The sequence below is a fragment of the Crassostrea angulata genome, chromosome 4 (genome assembly GCF_025612915.1).
Source record: "Crassostrea angulata isolate pt1a10 chromosome 4, ASM2561291v2, whole genome shotgun sequence".
In the NCBI taxonomy this organism is placed as follows: domain Eukaryota; kingdom Metazoa; phylum Mollusca; class Bivalvia; order Ostreida; family Ostreidae; genus Magallana; species Magallana angulata.
In genome coordinates this window covers 28,542,220-28,561,005 of record NC_069114.1, presented here as the reverse complement: position 1 = coordinate 28,561,005, position 18,786 = coordinate 28,542,220, and the positions used below count along the sequence as shown (strand labels likewise).

The window sequence follows — 18,786 nt, the reverse complement described above, 5'->3', positions numbered from 1 at the left end:
AACTAATCGAGATATTGTATACTGGTTCCATTACTAGGTCTTATTTAAAGTACAGTTATAAAACTTGAACATCCTTCTAGACGTTGCTGTTAACATCAATGTTATATTTTCCAAAATCCAAACCATTATATATAAAGACTTCAAATAATTTTCGTCTTTTTTTTTTTTTTTTTTTTTTTTTTTTTTTTTTATCAAATTTCAAGGCATACATTTTCAAAAACACAAACTGAAAAAAACACCCGAGTTTACTTGGTTTTTCCTGCATTAAGTTAACATCCAATATTAATAAAACAATTAAAAATGATGTTCCAAAGGGAATATAATTGGCTTTTTGTTACACGAACAAATTATCTCCCTAATGCTGCATGGGTCCTAGTTTTTAATGATGCCGCTGCAATATATCTAGGGAGTCCATTGGCTACTGAACAGTCATGCCACCGTCCATTGGAATAGATGTCCCGGTCATGTTATCTGCATCCGGGGAACACAGGAACAGGATCATTCCAGCAATCTAAAAATAAATTCAGCGATTTTATACAAGTCAAGAAACAATTAGATTCTTCTGACAACGAGTCAGTCAGTGAGTCTGTTCGTTTGCAACCACTCACTCGTGTCTTTCCGACAGAGCTCGGAAAAATAGCTCAAATCAAAATGTACGAAGTACAACATCACCGACCAGTTGTAAGATTCTATATAATATTGAGTCGCTTCCGGCCAATTCAAATATTGGCTGGAACAGCATGAGTGGGTATTCTTTGGTAAACTCTGCGTTTTATCAGTTAATTGAACAAAGTCTAGTTCAGATCTCAACGGATAATTATTGGCCTATTGGGTAATGTCATGGACGCCTTGTGTTATAACAAATTTGAGATTAACTTCCACCTGCCCGAAAGGACCAAGAAATCGTGACTGCGAGAGTCATTAACTAAACCGAGTCTAGAATGCTCTCGTAATTTCTTTTTGAAATTGAGGATATTTTGGAGTTTTAATAAACATGAAATATTTGCCTATGAATTATGATTTGTTAAATAAGATATTCGAAATTTAAATTTTATAAAGATATGTCAAATTATTATTTAAAATTAATCTTATTTCTTATATTGGTATTCGAAGTTTCTTAAATCCTTATTCATTTTTTATTTTCATATCTCTAAATGGAAACGTCTTTATATTAAAAGAAATTAACTTACTTGTGATGGATCATTTATTTTTCGTGTGGGTGTAGCATTTGTAAACAGGTCTTTCTGCAAAGATAACATAAACATCCATTATTACAAAATACGACTCACGGTCACTAGTTAATCATTACTCTGGCAGGGGGTAACTTATTTACTTGTCTTTACAGTTTATTTCATCGAGTAACCTTACTAAATCTTATGTAAGTAAGCGCTGAAGGTATGTTATTGAATATTTAGGAATCAAAATGATGTCACACGTTAAGGTACAACTCGACAGTTTGATCTCACCTTGGCTTCTTCTATAGACATATTGGTCTTGTCGGCATGCAATTTGACCTGGGGTGCTACAACTTAAGGTCATATAATGCTCTGGCAACGTTAAAAATATATAGGTTCTTCATATAGTACTTTGCCTTTAATGTGCATAAAAATAAGTAATTTAAAGTGACATAATGACGCACAAGCAATCAATCGAGTTTTAACACGATTCCAATATGCATTAAATTTTCTCAAATAAAAACATGAACTTTTTAGAAATAACAATCATCAAAAGCAAATCTTTCATGAAATAGATTTCTAATATGTCTGATTATTTCTGTTGTCATGTTGAGAAAGAAAAGTGCCTCTTTTGAGTCACAGAGGCAATATTAGAATTATATTTAATTTAATTTTCTCATTTTATCCAAAAAGAAAGAAAGAAAGAACTACTAACATATTACAATAATTGAAAAAAAGAATAACCTACGAGGTGTGTCGGTCCACGCTGGACACAACGCATTGCACGTGATCCCAAAAGCCGCTGTATCCATAGCAACAGCCTGAAATTTGAAAAAAAAAATAGACATTGAATTCCAATTTACTTTTACATTTCTTGTTAAACTCGAAAGATATTAAACGATTATACATAATTGAGACGCATACCATACATTGATATTATATCTAAAATGATTTGGACAATTTCCATTCATTCTTAGTACCAGTATTAGTTTATTCACGACTTATGAAACAAGCATTCTGAGAGTATTGCATAAGCAATACACGTCCCCTACCGATTTGTGGAAATTGTGAAAACAATGCAGTTATGCAGAATATTGAACCCGAACATTAAAAAATTGGAATATAAAAAATTAATTTTCTCGAAAATATGTCAACCAGACGCTACAAAAGTGTAAACTTGATCTGTAGTTAGACATTTTGAGGCTGTTCAGCAAATTTCATATTATTCCTCAAACGCATTAAGAAACAAGAGGCCCATGGGGCCACATCGCTCACCTGAGCAACAATGGGCGTTCAAAAGATATTGTGCCATATGGTCCCTCGGTAGAATAACAAAAAATAAATATTGTCAAGTATTCGAATTTTACACTTAATTTAGCATACACGTAATCTTTGACATTGCACCTTCATGAGATACTATTTTTTACCAGAATAAGAAAATCCTACGCAAGATATAAAACTAAACATTTGGTAGGTGTACACTGTTAAGTTGTTAACTTCCAATTCCCTATATATATTCGTTCTGCCCCCCCCCCCCCCCCCCTTGTAAAGCGATCAAAATATATGAGAGCATATAGGTACATTTTTTTCATCAACTAATTACTAGTTATTGTATTTTTTAAAAAAATATAATAGTTATTGTATTTTATTTAAAAAATACTACATGTATAGATGTGAAAAAGAAAATTGTACTTCAATGTGCTCAATTCCTCAAATTTAAAACATTCAAAAATTTAATTTGTCTTCTCCATTATAATTAAATGACTGTTATTTACCTCGCGTACAAACCAGGATAATTTTCCGCTGTGATATTTTCTTAGGAATAGCGATGATTACTTATCCCCGCAACAGAAATGTGTCAGAACTATGGAAACTGTTTTAAAGATGTCGTTTTTTATTTACTCGTGTTTGAAAAACTATCAAAATTGATGTAAATTTCACATTATTTATTGTATAAAGAGGGGGCTCCAGAGAGTAGGTATATACAGAATATCATTCTTTTATTTTGTTTTTACAAGTATTTAACATACTCTAATTCATATAGAATTTCTAATGTTCAACCAAAATTTCAGCGTCAATCGTAGAATTATAAGCAAGATACAGAGCTCACAGTTCGCCTAAGTTTGAGTCATATTTTGTTCACATGAGTTATTTACATTCAGCTTAAGATTTTTAACTTGGTATTTCCTATTCAGCATTCAAAATGGAAAAAAAGAATTGTCTAAGATTTTCAATTTTTTTTATTCACTCAAGACCGGTTTACTGGTATTTGAGGTTCAAAATCAGTTTATACAAATGTACATAAACACAGTCCAGGATCACATGTACAGTAGGAGTAATAATGACGAAAAAAGGTTAAGTTTACAATACAATTAGTTGTTAAAGTTGGTTTCTGGAAGAACAGAGTATGAAAATGTTCTTAATGAATATTGACAAACTTTTTACTTTTTTAATCTTTAGTTTTTAAGATCTGTGTACAAACATAGAATTGTGAGCAAATCTCTGTATCTTGCTTATAATTCGAAGCTTAACACTCAAATATGGTTAGTAAATAGAAATTGTAAACAATTAAACACAAGAAACATGCACTTTAACAAATAAGGAACACAATTTCTTTTTTCGAAATGAATTATATATACATGTATACATGTATATACCTACATATTTCCGTCAGCGATATCAAACTCTATTTAAACTGAATAAACTCGAGAAAATGCCGAGCATCTCAACAAAACCTATTGCATTAATCTACCATTACGCAAAAGATACTGCCGAATTACCGATAGAATAAATTGTATTTCAGTACTTTTTTTATACATCAGATTTTTCTTAATTTGCGCAGGTTTGATTTACCGAAGTCTCTGTTTGATTTGATACGTAAAAATCACGGAATACAGACGATAGTTCCCAGGTTACAAAGCATAAATAATGAAAACGAAACGAAAATCAGAACAAGCTAACACCAACGTCATGTGTGAAAACTGTCAACGCATTGAAATATTTAGCCTTAATTTACTTCACAAAATCGGCATCAATATATTTTGCATGTTTCAAACATTTCCCTTCATACGCAAACTGTTGCACAACAAGCAAATTCATCAGTCAGATCGACCCTTTTTCGTATAATGTCATGGCTGCTTTAAACAAAGAACCTCGTTCTCGAAGTATGGAATACGAGTCTTGGTAAAATGAGTATGCAAACACGGGCCGTGGCAAAATAAAAGCCGGGGCAGATCGACAATCGTCAATTCCAAATACGCATTATTTTGCACAATATTTACAGAGAATATAAATATACTGGTCCATCAAATATCCTGAAATTTTAATGAGATTGGCAGATTAATAACTGCCAATCTTTTGTTTTGCCCAGACCAAGTCTTGCCAACCCATTTTACCGGATGCCGAACGCGAAGCTGAAACACGCCTTTCCTTTATTATTATTTTCGTAATAACTCAGACTTGAAACAGAATTAGCACTTAATTTTTGCAATTTATATTTTCCTTCCCATAAGGATAACTTATGCTGAACTACGTTGAATTTGCCTCGGTAGTTCTTGAGAAGAAGATTTTTAAAAATGCACCCCCCTTTTTCTACAGTTTCATGGTTTTCTCCGCTTTGAATACAGATCGGACTTTTATTTCTGCAATTTATATTCGCCCTCCCATAAGGATGCTTTGTGCCAAATTTGGTTGAAATTGGATAAGCGGTTTTAGAGAAGAAGTTCAAAATGTAAAAAGTTTACAGACGGACGGACGGACGGACGGACGGACAGACAGACGGACAGACGGACGACGGACAAAATGTGATCAGAATAGCTCACTTGAGCTTTCAGCTCAGGTGAGCTAAAAAAGGGTGGAAAACTGCAGTGGGACAGACAGACGGACGGACGGACTGACGGACGCAGAGGAGAGCTATAGTCCCCTCCGGTGAAAACCGGTATGGGACTAAAAATCGACAATCGGTGATCATGGGTCATGTGCCATATAGATCACATGGAGAACAAACGTTATCTGACTTAAGTAGTTAAACTAAAACATTTGATATAAATAAGCCTTTCTTGTAAAGTGAAAGGTTTTTGTAACACCTCATTGTTTTTATTATTTATTTTAGTAATCATCTTTATTTCAGAAGGACCTGACCCTTCATTTGCAGAAACACGAATCTTATAAACGATTAAACCACGGATTTTTAAGAAAAATTTGCTACTTAGCATTTCCCACAAAAATGAAATATAAAAGATTAATGCACTGTGAATACAAAAGGTCTTCGACTCGGGTGAGCTACTTAAAAAAGAAACAAAAACTTTCTTAGTTCAAGGCATGTTTAATAATAAGAAAAAATCATTGTACGAGTGTGATGTAATAACTTCATCATGAACCATTCGATAAAAATGTTTATTAGTCAATCATTATTTTACATGTCGCGTGTCCTTGGTGCAATGAAATTTTTTTCTGTTTTAGTAAGAGCAACATCATTTTTATATATATTAATTTCAGAAAGTACATTCTTAAGGGGATCTGTGGTTCTATAAGTTTTATAAATGGTTCATTTAATGAATTTTAAAGTGCCATAAAAAGATATACCCGTGGCAATACCTGGATAAATCAACAAAGCGATCGTAGAAAGCAAATAAAATATGTTGTTTTTTATAGACTGTGAAAAATTTAATTAAAATTTTTTGTTTAACAGAGATAGCTTTGGAATAAATAAATTTACGTGTATATGCAAATCCTTTATGGTGTTTTGACATGGATACGTAAACCTTAAAAAATTTTTTAAGCATTTTCAATTTTTCTAGTTAGATTTATAGACAGACAATTAAGATTGATGTTCAAAGAATACAAAACCTAAACTAAAATGTTCTATGGACCATGCCCACATGAACCGGTCAATGAGTAAGAGGTTCTCGTGTTTGGGTTGTGCTTTATTGGTAAAAAAAAAGTGAACACGAAGCAACCATTTACAACAACTTGTTCTCCATTACTGGGCATATAGCAGCCAAACTATATACATGGATCTAATTCTTAAAAAAACCGGGCCCCACCGTCACCAACTTTCACGCGCACCAAGTCAATACTCAACCTCAAGTCTGAGTTTTTACCGCAAATGTATGCACTTTTCTTTTAAGGATTTGAGTTGAGGATGAGTTGAGTGAATTGGAAGTTTTGGTGACAAAGGGGACCAGTTACTATAGTTCAAGGTCCTCTAAAAATTACCCTTGTGAGTCCAACCAACCCTGTCTTCGAGGAAATGTAAGGCGCCTTGTTGTAGTGAGCCATTATTGCCTGCACTGAAGACACGTTTACTATTCGTCCCCAACCTATCAAGTGAAAGCCGTTAAATAGAATTAATCATTCACTAACCCAGTGACAGTTCAGCCTCAGAGTTTCATCGTTTGTGTGACACGTAGCCTGACTCGGATCCACAAAATGGGTATATTATCCTATTAGTATTTTAATTATCCATGTCAATACGGATATTTGCAAAGAAAATAGAACAGGAAAAAGATTAAGAGTTAATAAATGTAAGCTCCCTTGACAACCTTATAGCACCCAAGTACTTCCGACATTGACAGTTCGGGTTATTATCACTGGTGCTTGATTCCTGTTTTAGTGTGATTTCTAAAAAGAATCGTGACACAACGATTTGATAGAAGAGAATGTTTTTTTTTTGAAAGTAGAAAGTATTCAGTGTATCTTTCATACATGTCGATGCACCATTCCATGTAAGCGAATGGACGGTAGTTTCAATAATTTTAGGTTAACAATACTAGTAACACGTGTGTTGAGTTCTACACATACCTTTCATTTTCATTGCGGGTACCACGTGTTTGCTCAAAATGAACGGTGTGGTTAGATTGACCTGGATGAGATCGTTCCACTTTTCTAGTGGCATTTCATCAACCGGTGCTACATGTTGTATACCTGTAAAAAATTTATAACGAGGAAACAATGAGTATTTTCCATTTTCTTAAAACTTGTTTTTCCTATCTCCAAAATGTGAAGATTTCCCAACTAAAGTAATAATTAATATTATAATTATTAATAATATAATTATATTTTCATGTCACAAGATACTTTTTTACTTAGATATAATTAAAGTGTTTAAATTAAAATATAAATAATATGACTTTATTCATAAACATTCAAATGAATTTTGCATGCTTTTTAAGGAAAATTCTAAATATGCTAGTCCCAAATGCCTGGTAGCCTGGTAATATACCCTGAATTTTTCGGGAATTAACAGGTTTAAATGTTAACAAATAACAAATAATATACCAAGGAAAATTACATAAAACTGAGGAGCGTCTTGTGTGTCCTTGAAGATAAAACGACTTTAATAAAAAATACAGTAGTGTCGTTTTTGTATCTTTATCCAAGTTAAGACTAGTAGATCTAAATTGGACATAAAAATGCAATTTTTATCTTATCATTTAACATGAAAAGAAAACTCTCTTTGTCTGCGGATAGATTTCGTCATCTATATTGTTGAATGGCAAATACATGATATATATTTCGTGTTTTATATAGTTTATATGTTCTTTGATCTTTGAGGACAACTTTTCAGTTCTTATTTGAGAGAGATTCAAGACCTTGTAAGGTAAACTAACATATGTAAAACTGACTTCAAATTTGATTATAAGGGATGTTGAAATGTTAAATATTTGTGTTAAGTACATGAATATTGAAAATTGTGACATAAAAGTAAGAGCCACGATTCGATTATTCAATTATCATTGTGTTTGTTTGATTTTTTGTTTTGTGTCTACGATATACAATTTAATACTGAAACTTTTTTGGTTTATCGTATCCCTTTATGTTTTCATTTCAAGTAAAGAAAGCTACATAAATAAAATTACTAGTTACACTTATTACTAATTACAGAAAAACTAAGTAAATTATCTTCATAAATTAAAATCAATTGAAAAGAATATTTGATTCTCACATTTAACAATACATAACATTTGAAACAAACCATTTTACGATATTTTATGACATAACAAAGATTTTTATTCCAAGTTATGTATCTTTTATGTTCAATAACCTCTTGGTCAAACACTAGAAATACAAAATATATTAATTTTATCATAGCTTTGGAAAAGAAAAATCACACGAAAATTTAAAAAAACATCAATATCAAATCATGAATATCCATTTAAGTTATATATTAAAGTTGCTGATATCAAATTGAATTGTAAAGCTCATGCATCTTTTTTTTAAGGTCCAGCATTTTCAAAGAGTGTACATGTTGTTTTCAAATCTGCCATCGATATAACCTTCAGGAAATTCAAAAGTTTTACCAGCATTGTTAACAAGGATATCTATTCCCTCCGGAAATAATTGGTCTGCTTGTCTGCACAGTTCTAGCACATGAGTAACATCTCGGAGGTCGCTTTGTACGTATTGAACCTTGCCAACAGCCCTACCCGACAAAGAAACAAAATAATGAATAAAAACTACAATTTATCCAATCTAATTAAATTAAAAATAGATTTGTGATCTTGCTCCTGTGCATATGCTATGTTAAGCGTAGAAGAGCGATGCTACAACTTTTAGATAGAGATGTCAATGTACCCAAGTCATACATATGTGCAAGTATACATCAGTATTTATCGACACAGAGGACATATAACACACTATATATCAGACCTACCAACCAAGCAGAAGAGTAATTAACATAATCCTACTAAACAAACAAATCACAAAGGCACTGACATAACCAGATATATTTAATGAATCTCATTTAAGATTTTGAAACATACCAAAGAAAAATAAAAAGTATCTATATTAGTATTTTAAGCTCAATCTTGCAAGAATAAAAGATCGATTTAATGTACATTGTTTATCATAAAGTACTTAGTATTGCCAAATCCAAACATAACAAGAATAGAATTCCTGGGTCCCCCGCCGGTCAAGCAGTATACTAGTATCGACCAAGGCTGATTTAGGAACTTGACCAAGGTATTAGTGGTATAAACATTTGGTATAAATTTCATGTAAACCCGTCAAAATTTGTAGGCATGACAGCGCTTACAAGGTCAATTTTGGGATAAAACGGGGTCATTATTGTGGTCAAAGTCCCATAACTCCAACAAAAAGTATCGACCAATGCTGATTTTCGAACTTGACCAAAGTATTAGTGATATAAACATTCGGTATAAATTTCATGTAAATCCGTCAAAATTTGTAGGCATGACAGCGCTTACAAGGTCAATTTTGGGATAAAACGGGGTCATTATTGAGGTCAAAGTCCCATAACTCCAACAAAAAGTATCGACCAATGCTCATTTTCGAACTTGACCAAAGTATTAGTGATATAAACATTCGGTATAAATTTAATGAAAATCCGTCTAAATTTGTAGGCATGAGAGCGCTTACAAGGTCAATTTTGGGATAGAACGGAGTCATTATTGTGGTCAAAGTCCCATAACTCCAACAAAAAGTATCGACCAATGCTGATTTTCGAACTTGACCAAGGTAATAGTGGTATAAATATTTGGTATAAATTTAATGAAAATCTGTCAAAATTTGTAGGCATGAGAGCGCTTACAAAAAAGTGTGACGGACGGACACACGGACGGACGCCCGGCATTTCTATGTCCCCGCTCCACGTTGCGGCGGGGGACAAAAAGCAATGTTATCAACCTTTTCTGTTATCTGATGACAGATATAAAATGCTATAATTCTAGAATAAGTGATTATAAGACATCATAAATATGATATTCAAATAATCAATATACGAAAATGAACACTATTTAGCTAGCAATTAATGAAAATATCACGTTTTTAAAGACATTTTTGCCACAAAATGCTGAAGCATTTTTCGTTGCAAAGTAGGACAAAGTATTTTATTATTGACGCCCTTTCTTTTGTCGTTTTCGAACAACGCAGTATATTAAGGCAATTATTTAAGAAAAAAACAACTTAATTTAGTGAACATGGCGTTATGAATAGCAATTGCTCGGTTGGCATATTCCATGATGCGCGCTAGCGCATCATGGAAAATATGCCAGCAGAGCAGTTGCTATTCATAACGCCATGTTCACTAAATAATCGTTGTTTATTACTTACATTTGCATTTTACCACTCGCAAATACCCTGTATTAGCCTAGACCTTGACAGTTAGCTATTACATCAAAAGTAAACATTCAGACTGTAATGTATCTTTTTAATTCACATAGATTTGTTAACAGAATCAATGATATGTTTTGAATTCCTTTAAAATGTTATCAAAAACATGTTTTAATATTACATGGAAATACGTCAATTTTAATCGAGTTGGAGAAAAACACATGATGTATCGTATAGTGGTTTAAATCTATAACGTCATGGAAAAGTATATATAACGTAACACCTTTATGACGTCATAGTATACTGACAGAGCAATTGCGATTATAGAGAAATAATTGCAACTCCTCCGTATGGGCTTACAGTGGGAAAGAACAATGGAAATGCAAATATAACGATATATGAGACCATCGTGCATACTCACGTGCTTTGGATATCCTTCAGGGCTTCCTGTGCATCTTCAGGTGACCTTGAACCCGTCACCAAGACCGAACAACCCTTGGCTGCAAGGAGTTTAGCCGTGGACCGTCCTATCCCACTTGTTGATCCCGTTATCAGGGCTGTCTTACCAGCAACCGACATATCCACTGCGTGTTTTTGCACAAATTAAGCAAAAAAAAGTTAATCGGCGATGTTCTACATTTCTTATACAACAACTAGTACGCTTTTGTCTGAAACTACAAGGTACATGGACCTGCGTCATACTTATATGAAGACAATTAGAGTTCATTGCAGGTTTCGAAGTGCAATACCAACAAACTTACGTCGGTTTAAAATGATACAATTATAGTTGAAAACATATAGATTGTATTGTCATATTTATAGGGAATATGTCTGACTTACGTAGTACATGAAGATAACCGAAATTGCATTTAAAATGGCATACTAGTATCCTACCATATATATATCAAGGATTTTGCGCAGACATGACTCTGTACCATTTGAAAAGTGCTCTAAATGTCAAACCCTCAGAAATATTATACACTATCAACTTTAAACCTTAGCTTGACTTCGTGGGACGATCTTTCAAGAGATGTTGCAATATTCGTTTAATCTAATCTAATGTTTATAAATTCCAAATTGCGGTGAAATAGACTAACACAAAGGTATTTTCCACTGAGAATATTTTGAATGGCATTTTAAACAAATCCGGAAAGAAAGAGAAATTAAACAACTAAAAGTTGATTGGTAAATTTTATACTGGCAATAATTTTTTTGAAAGACATCTGTCGACTAGAAATGTCATTCTGACTTATTTCAAGGCTTTCAAAAGAAGAATTTCTCTCAAAAATCTTTGTAAAGTAATATGGAATATTCATTGTTTGCCATAGCTTTAAACTGCAAAGATTTGTTTTATATTCTATGTTTGAAAAATACAATGCGTTCGCTAAATGAAAATTGAATTAAAAGATAAAATGTTTAAATAAAGTGAACCCCCCCCCTCGCTATTTTTTAATTTCTGATCATGTACCTGGTGTAAACACACATTATCTGAAACATGAGGACGCATAACGATTCGTTATATAACAGCTTTGCTCGATCAATTGTTTACATACCTCTCCATAGTTCTTGTATCAAGTTAATATTGCCAAATGAAAAGATTTACAAATAAAGTAACAGATAAATAATTAGATAATGCATTGTAATTCATTCAAACGTTATGAGAGTCTTAGTTTCACAGTTTAACGTTCACAAAGTTACAAAGTTGAGGCACAGATAAGACAGGATAAGTGTGGTTGCAATATAGTAGAGGGCTTGGGACGGAAAATATTAACAGATTTGGAAAATGCAAGTCAAAAAACAAAGAGTACTTCCCATATTGCTTGAAAATAGCATTAGATTAATGATGCATCTTAATGTTTTAACATACTAGTACAACTCGTATTATTAATATTTATTTATATTAGTACAACCAACAACATACTTCATCTAGGTCACTATATCTTATCAAATGTTTTGATGAGCGAGATGCATTATCTAAAAGTTATGAAACTGATATAATCCTGCCTATTTTCTTAGCATCATTTAAATAATCAATACTTTGATCATCTTTTATCGCATTAAATATTAAGCAAAGAAAACACTTGGATTTAAGATTGTTAACTTTACACTCACCTGCGGATTTCTTATCACTTTAAAATAGAAACCGGAAGTTCATGCAGGAAGTCATAATCTAGAGTTGATCCCAAATAATGATCTCGAGTTGTGAGGAAAGGAAAATGCATTTTGGCCGTTTTATACGACACATTGGTAACTCTTATGTTTGTCATGATTCAACAGAAATTGAAATAAAAAAAGAAAGGTTGTAAATCTATGAGCTGGATGTTACCGAAAAACTTATATTTTCATAAGTGTATAAAATCTTGATGTTTTAAGAAAATATAACCCCAGTCCTGATGCTAAAAACAAGAAGAGGATTAAAATTTATCACAACAATCACTGAATTTGTAAACAATCAACTCAATTTGTCTAGGGGATTTACAAAATAAACTGACTAGAATAAAAGACTATAATAAATGGATGACTTACTGATATATTCATATAAACTGTCTTAATCAATTTTAACAATCGTGTCATTATGTCTGAGCATTTAAACTAGTTAGCAATACACAAAATATGGAACCTCTCGTGTTTTTGTACATTTATCTTAAACCAGAAACACTTTACGCAAGCTAAAACCTAAACCTACACGATAAAGCTCACAAAATTCCGGAAACATATTTACCAGGAACATTTTCAAGAAAAATATAAAAGTAGTCTTTACCACAAAATTTCCCGTATTTACCCTATTGAAATAATGTACATTTTCATTGAAAATACTTCTATAATAACAAATTATTGCTCTTCAACAAGATCGATAGACACGTGACTAGGTACATGTACATGTGCTACCTTCGCAAAATGCATCTTAAAAGGTACAAAGTGTTTTATAACTTTTCTATTGACATGCAAGTTTACATATAAACATATTGTCAATCAAGAAAATAGTAATGAACATGGATTGAGGTTATAAAACCAGTTTCTTACCTAAAAACAAGAAGAGGAAAATTCTGTAGTTACATTTATTTGGCGGGTTTCAGCAGATATAAGAGTTAAAACCTATCACCCCGTATTCCGGACTTCCACACTGGATTTATCTCCCGTGCTACATTACATATCAATCAACACAACAAAAAAAAGGGGGGGGGGTGGCTGAAACCCCAATAACTACCCGTCACACACTCCCCTTCGAAATTGAATGTCGCCCCGACATTTACAAAATAAAACACTCAAAATCAAATTTGTTATCATGACAATCAAAATTCATTAAAATCACAATTTTTCAACTGACCTATGTCATTCCATCTGTAACATATGTTCTAGTCTTCACACCCAATATGTTTACAACTAGCCAAATTGCAAACAGAGACTTTAAAAAACAAAGATATGACAACTAAAACACTGAGGTTACAATTCAGATTAGCACATACAACTTAAAACAGTCTCTTTCATCACCATGTTAATTCTTTAAAACACACTGATAGTAGTAAATACTACTTGAACAGTCTCTATCATCACAAAGTACAGTCTCTGTGTAAACAGAAAAATTAAAACATAACTTTACACAAATATCTCACAGTCCACTTTTAGGGTTTGTACAAGCGATGGTTTTCCCAGTTGGTCATATGTGAGTTTCCTGAGAACTTTAGTTGCTCTTCTTGGTCTGTACCTGTGGTCTTCGGTTCCACTGGAGCCGCTGTTATCCGGGGTGTTTGTTTCCACTAGTTCGTCATGCAAATATGGCTCTCCCCCCACAGCCAGACCACTTGAACTATGAGCTGACTGGAAACTATCCGCTGAACTATGTGAAATCGACACAGGTTCCACGGGGTTGTCTGTAGGATTCTTCACTTCAACAACTGAATCTGAAGAGTCACTTCCTGTACTGCACTGCTAAGGAGTGAATGGTGTGGCATTAGGATTTAGAGGGATACCAGTAATCTCAATGAATCCATCGGAATCTGAGGAACTACTGTCAGCGTCATAGACTGGGACGTCTTGTTTGCTGGGTTTCTTTGGTCTGCGGGATTTCCTGTCGTTATCCATGGACTCTATCGGTAGAGAGTTGCACTGTCTTAGGAGGTTCCTGTGAAGTCGCCTTATTCCACCCTGTCCGGATCTCTTCCTCACTTTATAAACTGGTGTCTCCTCATTCACCTGCTTCACAACAACATATACATCCTGCTCCCAGAATGATCTTAACTTTCCAGGACCTCCCTTCTCTGAAAGGTTCTTCACTAAGACGTGGTCTCCTGGATGTAACCGTGTACTCAAAAGTCCTTTGCCATGTTGTTGTTTTCCCTTTCCAGTCATTCTTCCTGCTTGTTGCGATGCCAATTTGTAAACCTCTTCCATGCGGTCTCTCCACTGAGCCACATATTGTGAATAGGTCTGTTTTCTAGTCGGTTGTTGCAGTTCTGGACATACCAAGTCAATGGGTAATGTGGGATGTCGCCCAAACATGAGAAAGAATGGTGAGTAACCTGTGGTCTCATTCTTCGTGCAGTTGTAGGCATTAACAACTTTATTCAGATGTGATTTCCAATCCAGTTTCCAAGATGGCTCTAAAGTTCTCAACATCTGTAATAGCGTCCTCTTAAAGTGTTCCACTTGTCCATTCCCTTGTGGGTGGTACGGTGTGGTAGGAGAGCCTTTGACCCCACAAATTCTTTGTATCTCAAAGAAAAATCTGTTCTCAAATTCACGTCCTTGACCATGGTGTAATCTGCCTGGCATCCCAAATTTTAGCACATAGTCGTTGAAGACCTTCTCTGCAGCAGTTTTTCCCGACATGTTCCTTGTAGCATACACCTGTGCAAAGCGGGTATAATGGTCGATCACAACAAGTATATGCTCAAAACCACCCTTGCAGCGCTCTAAATGGAGAAAATCAATTGACACAAGTTCTAACGGACAAGTGCTGGTAATTGGCTGCAGTGCTGCTTTGCGTTGGACATGAGGCTTTTTGTCCTTGATGCACTGACACTCCTGAGTGACATACCGCTCTATCTCGGAACTCATATAAGCCCAATAGAACCGATCCCTCACACAGCTCAAAACTCTTTCAGCTCCTAAATGTCCTAAATCATTATGTAAATGTTTGAGAACTAGTTTCCGAAAACATTTCGGTAGCACTACCTGTTGAATTATTCCCTCTCGTGGGTATGAAATTTCCCTTCTCAACAGTCCATTCTCTACTTTCAATTTGGCTCATTCACGCAGTAGGCACCTGGCAGCTGGGCTCCATCCCTTTGTTACTTGCTTGGTAGGTTTTCCCCCTTCTGAACCCAGGATAGGACTGTACCTATGTCTTCATCATTGCGCTGTTCCTTTGCCAGAGAACTGTTGTCAATGATAGTTAGGGATGCTCCCTGAATCAACTGCTCTTCTACTGCTTCAGCCTCCTTGACAGGTGTGCTAATGCTGCTACAGGTAGGCTCATCTAGTCTCACTGCTGACACAATGGCATCAATTGTATCTGGAGAACACCTTTCGGTAAACTGTGATACATCAAGTGGCATGCGGCTGAGTCCATCGGCGTCACAGTTTTTCACACCTGGCTTGTAATGGATGTGAAATCGAAAATCATGGACACCCACCTTAATCTAGTAGCATCCAACTTTGGGGCCGTAAAAATATACTGTAAGGGGTTATAGTTACTGTACACTTCAAAGTGAGAAGCGTAATATAAATAATCATGAAATCGTTCAGTGACGGCCCACTTGAGTGCGAGGAATTCTAATTTCCCTGAGTGGAGATGGTAGTTCTGTTCAGCAGGCCTGGATGCGTATGCGACTACTGCTAACTTTCCATGGTCCTGCTTCTGGTAGAGAATCGCTCCCAAGCCCATTTGTGATGCATCAATATGTAGAGTGTATGGTCTATCAAAGTCAGGGTATGTCATCACTGGTGGGTGGAGTAGGATATCAATGAGCTCTTCCAAGATGTTCTAATGTTGAGCGTCCAAGTAATGTGCACTGATGACCCCTTCTGTCCAGATTTCTGTGACTTCATTTTCTTCTGTTTTTTATTGGATGGAGTTGGGACATTCTCAATCCTCAACAAATCATAAATGGGTTTAGCTCTGCGAGAGAAGTTGGGTATATAACTCCTGTAATAACCAATAAAACCCATTATTTTTCTTACATCTCCAACTGTTTTAGGTCTCTGATCCTTCAACTTCATTACTGCCTCTTGATCTGTAGGGTCTACAGTATGTCCTTGCGTGGTGACTAGGTGACCTAGGTAACGAATCTGCTTTTGAAACAGGTGGCATTTACTAGGTTTCAATTTCAAACATTTTTCCCTTATACGGGTCAACACGCACTCCAAGTCATTCAAATGGGATTCAAATGAATTACTGTAAACGAGTATATCATCCAAATATGGTAGACAACATTTGTCCCTCAATCCCTCAAGAGCTTCATTCATATAGGCTTGGAAAATTCCTGGAGCACCAGTAAGTCCAAATGGAATTCTAATCCACTCGTACTGTCCCCATGGGGTCACAAACGACGTATACTTCCGTCTCTCGTCCTTAACAAAACCCTGATGATATGCTCTGCTTTGATCAAGAAGAGAAAACCATTGACTTCCACCCAAAGAATCAAGAGCATCCTGGACTCGAGGAATTGGGTGCTGGTTCTGGACAGTTTTGGCATTCAACTTCCGAAAGTCTACACATAGGCGAAGTGATCCATCTTTCTTTCTTACACAAACAATTGGACTGGAATATTGTGAAGTTGATCGACGGATCCAGTGCTTTTGCAGTAAGTTTGATATATAGTCCTTGACTTCTTAGTAGAGAGTTCTATGGACTGCCATGTAAGATCTATGTACTGGCTCCTTATCCATCAACTCCAATCCCAGCTCTAAATCAATAGCACATCCAATGTCGTCATCATTGACTGTAAATGCTTTGCATTCCTTAACTCTCCACTCTTCTTTTCTGTTCTGTATTGAGGGGGTAATCTGTTAGATCAACAGGTGAATCCCACTTCCCATCGTTTTCAGCACTCACTTGGTTTACTGTGGTCTGAACATAGTCACTACTCGAGTCTGCTATTCCAAAGGGAACGGATGAACAAATCCTTTCAAAACGTCCTAACAAAGTACCTTTAGGCAAGACAGAGTCATTTTTGGAAGGATTACACAACAGTAATTTCACACGTCCTGCGTGGTTTGGCTTTACCTCCACAAGCATTTCCTCAGTTGATATTCCCCATGCATCGAGTTGGTGAGATGGGACGAAAAGAGCCCCACAACCAGGCTGGAGTTGTCTGCCTTTGAATGATACTCTAACGACTATGGATGACTGCTGTGGGACGACAATATTCCGACGTCTTACTTTTACCGTACCAAGCATTCCATCTTCATTGTCTTTGAGTTCTTTGTAGAGTGCGTTGGTATGTGCTTCATTGGCTGTAGGAAGAGTAAGTCTGAGCGGATCAATTGCATTATTACTATGGACAGTTTGTAACAAATGTTGTATGACATTGTATCCCAATATTTGTTCATTGCTCGATACACTTGTGACAAGGAAAGGCACCTGAACAGCATTACAATATTCTGACCATTTCAACACCTTCAATAGGTATATCTGAACCAGATGCAGACACTAATGAAACATCTTTTAACTGCAAAATGTCTTTAACATTCTTTACATGTGTATACAATTCAGGAAAATGATTACCAATCCATGACTTGTTCATAAGGGAGACTTGAGCCCCCGTATCCCATAACACCTTTACCGGTTTCTCATTCAAAAATAAACATACATGACATGGTTTACTAACAAGTTTGACAAGGTTAGGCCAAATGTTATTAACTTTGGCTTTTATTTCCTGTACTTCATATTTCTCAAATTTGTGGTGATGCTCTAGACGGTTGTTGGGACAACTTTCTTGTTGGGCCGCCCTTTGTCCTTCTAGGTCGACCCGCTGCTGTTTCCCGAGAGGTTGAATTTCTTGCTTGGACACTCCAGTCGACGATGTCCAGATCCACCGCAGTTCCAACAATGATTGCAACACTTGCAGACAGACTGGCAATCTGTACAGGATCGTGGTCCGCTTCGTGAAGGTGTTGGTTGAGCCTTTGCTGTGTTCGGAGATTGTTCAACCATCTTCTTCAATGCTGTCATTTCGATCCTTAGCGACTTAATTTCACTGGCAAGATCATTCTTTACTTCCTCTTTCACAGCATTGATTTCCACTGAGTTAGAATTGATTTGAGACACTGAATGTTTGGATTGCAGTTTGTTATGTCTTTCACTCTCTTGTATGATAATTTGGTTAAGGTTCATGCATTAACGTTGCATCTGTTATTTTCACATTGTCCAAATGTGCTTTCATCTCATGACGCAGTGTTGTATCTCTTAGTCCAGAGTAGACGCTCCGTCTAAAGAGTCCAGCCACCAGTTCTGGACTGTATTTGAGTTCATGGCTATCCTCCTGTGATGCAAAAAGGATTCGGTTACGTAGATCCATAACCCTCAGGAGAAAAT

At 35.3% G+C, this 18,786-nt stretch overlaps 2 protein-coding genes across 4 annotated transcripts; both read right to left on the bottom strand.

The window, feature by feature from the left end:
• Positions 1 to 301: 301 nt before the first annotated feature.
• Positions 302 to 12,465, bottom strand: LOC128179861 (D-beta-hydroxybutyrate dehydrogenase-like). Of its 3 annotated transcripts, XM_052847518.1 has the most exons (9): positions 12,360 to 12,465; positions 10,669 to 10,831; positions 8,477 to 8,598; positions 6,978 to 7,100; positions 6,393 to 6,496; positions 1,924 to 1,996; positions 1,467 to 1,528; positions 1,191 to 1,244; positions 302 to 511 (listed from the first exon to the last, which is right to left on the bottom strand). In XM_052847518.1, exons 2-9 carry the CDS (start codon positions 10,824 to 10,826, stop codon positions 419 to 421), a joined length of 789 nt encoding a protein of 262 aa, XP_052703478.1. In that variant the 5' UTR covers positions 10,827 to 10,831; positions 12,360 to 12,465; the 3' UTR covers positions 302 to 418. The 3 variants fall into 3 exon arrangements, with proteins under 3 accessions (XP_052703478.1, XP_052703479.1, XP_052703477.1); XM_052847519.1 differs by lacking the exon at positions 12,360 to 12,465 and having other exon boundaries at positions 1,467 to 1,522; positions 10,669 to 11,016; XM_052847517.1 differs by lacking the exon at positions 12,360 to 12,465 and having other exon boundaries at positions 10,669 to 10,869.
• Positions 12,466 to 14,177: 1,712 nt separating this feature from the next.
• On the bottom strand, positions 14,178 to 16,134 carry LOC128182198 (uncharacterized protein K02A2.6-like). The gene is made up of 3 exons (XM_052850802.1): positions 15,945 to 16,134; positions 15,589 to 15,762; positions 14,178 to 15,364 (listed from the first exon to the last, which is right to left on the bottom strand). The coding sequence occupies exons 1-3, from the start codon at positions 16,132 to 16,134 to the stop codon at positions 14,178 to 14,180; spliced, it is 1,551 nt and encodes a 516-aa protein (XP_052706762.1).
• Between the last annotated feature and the right edge of the window lie 2,652 nt (positions 16,135 to 18,786).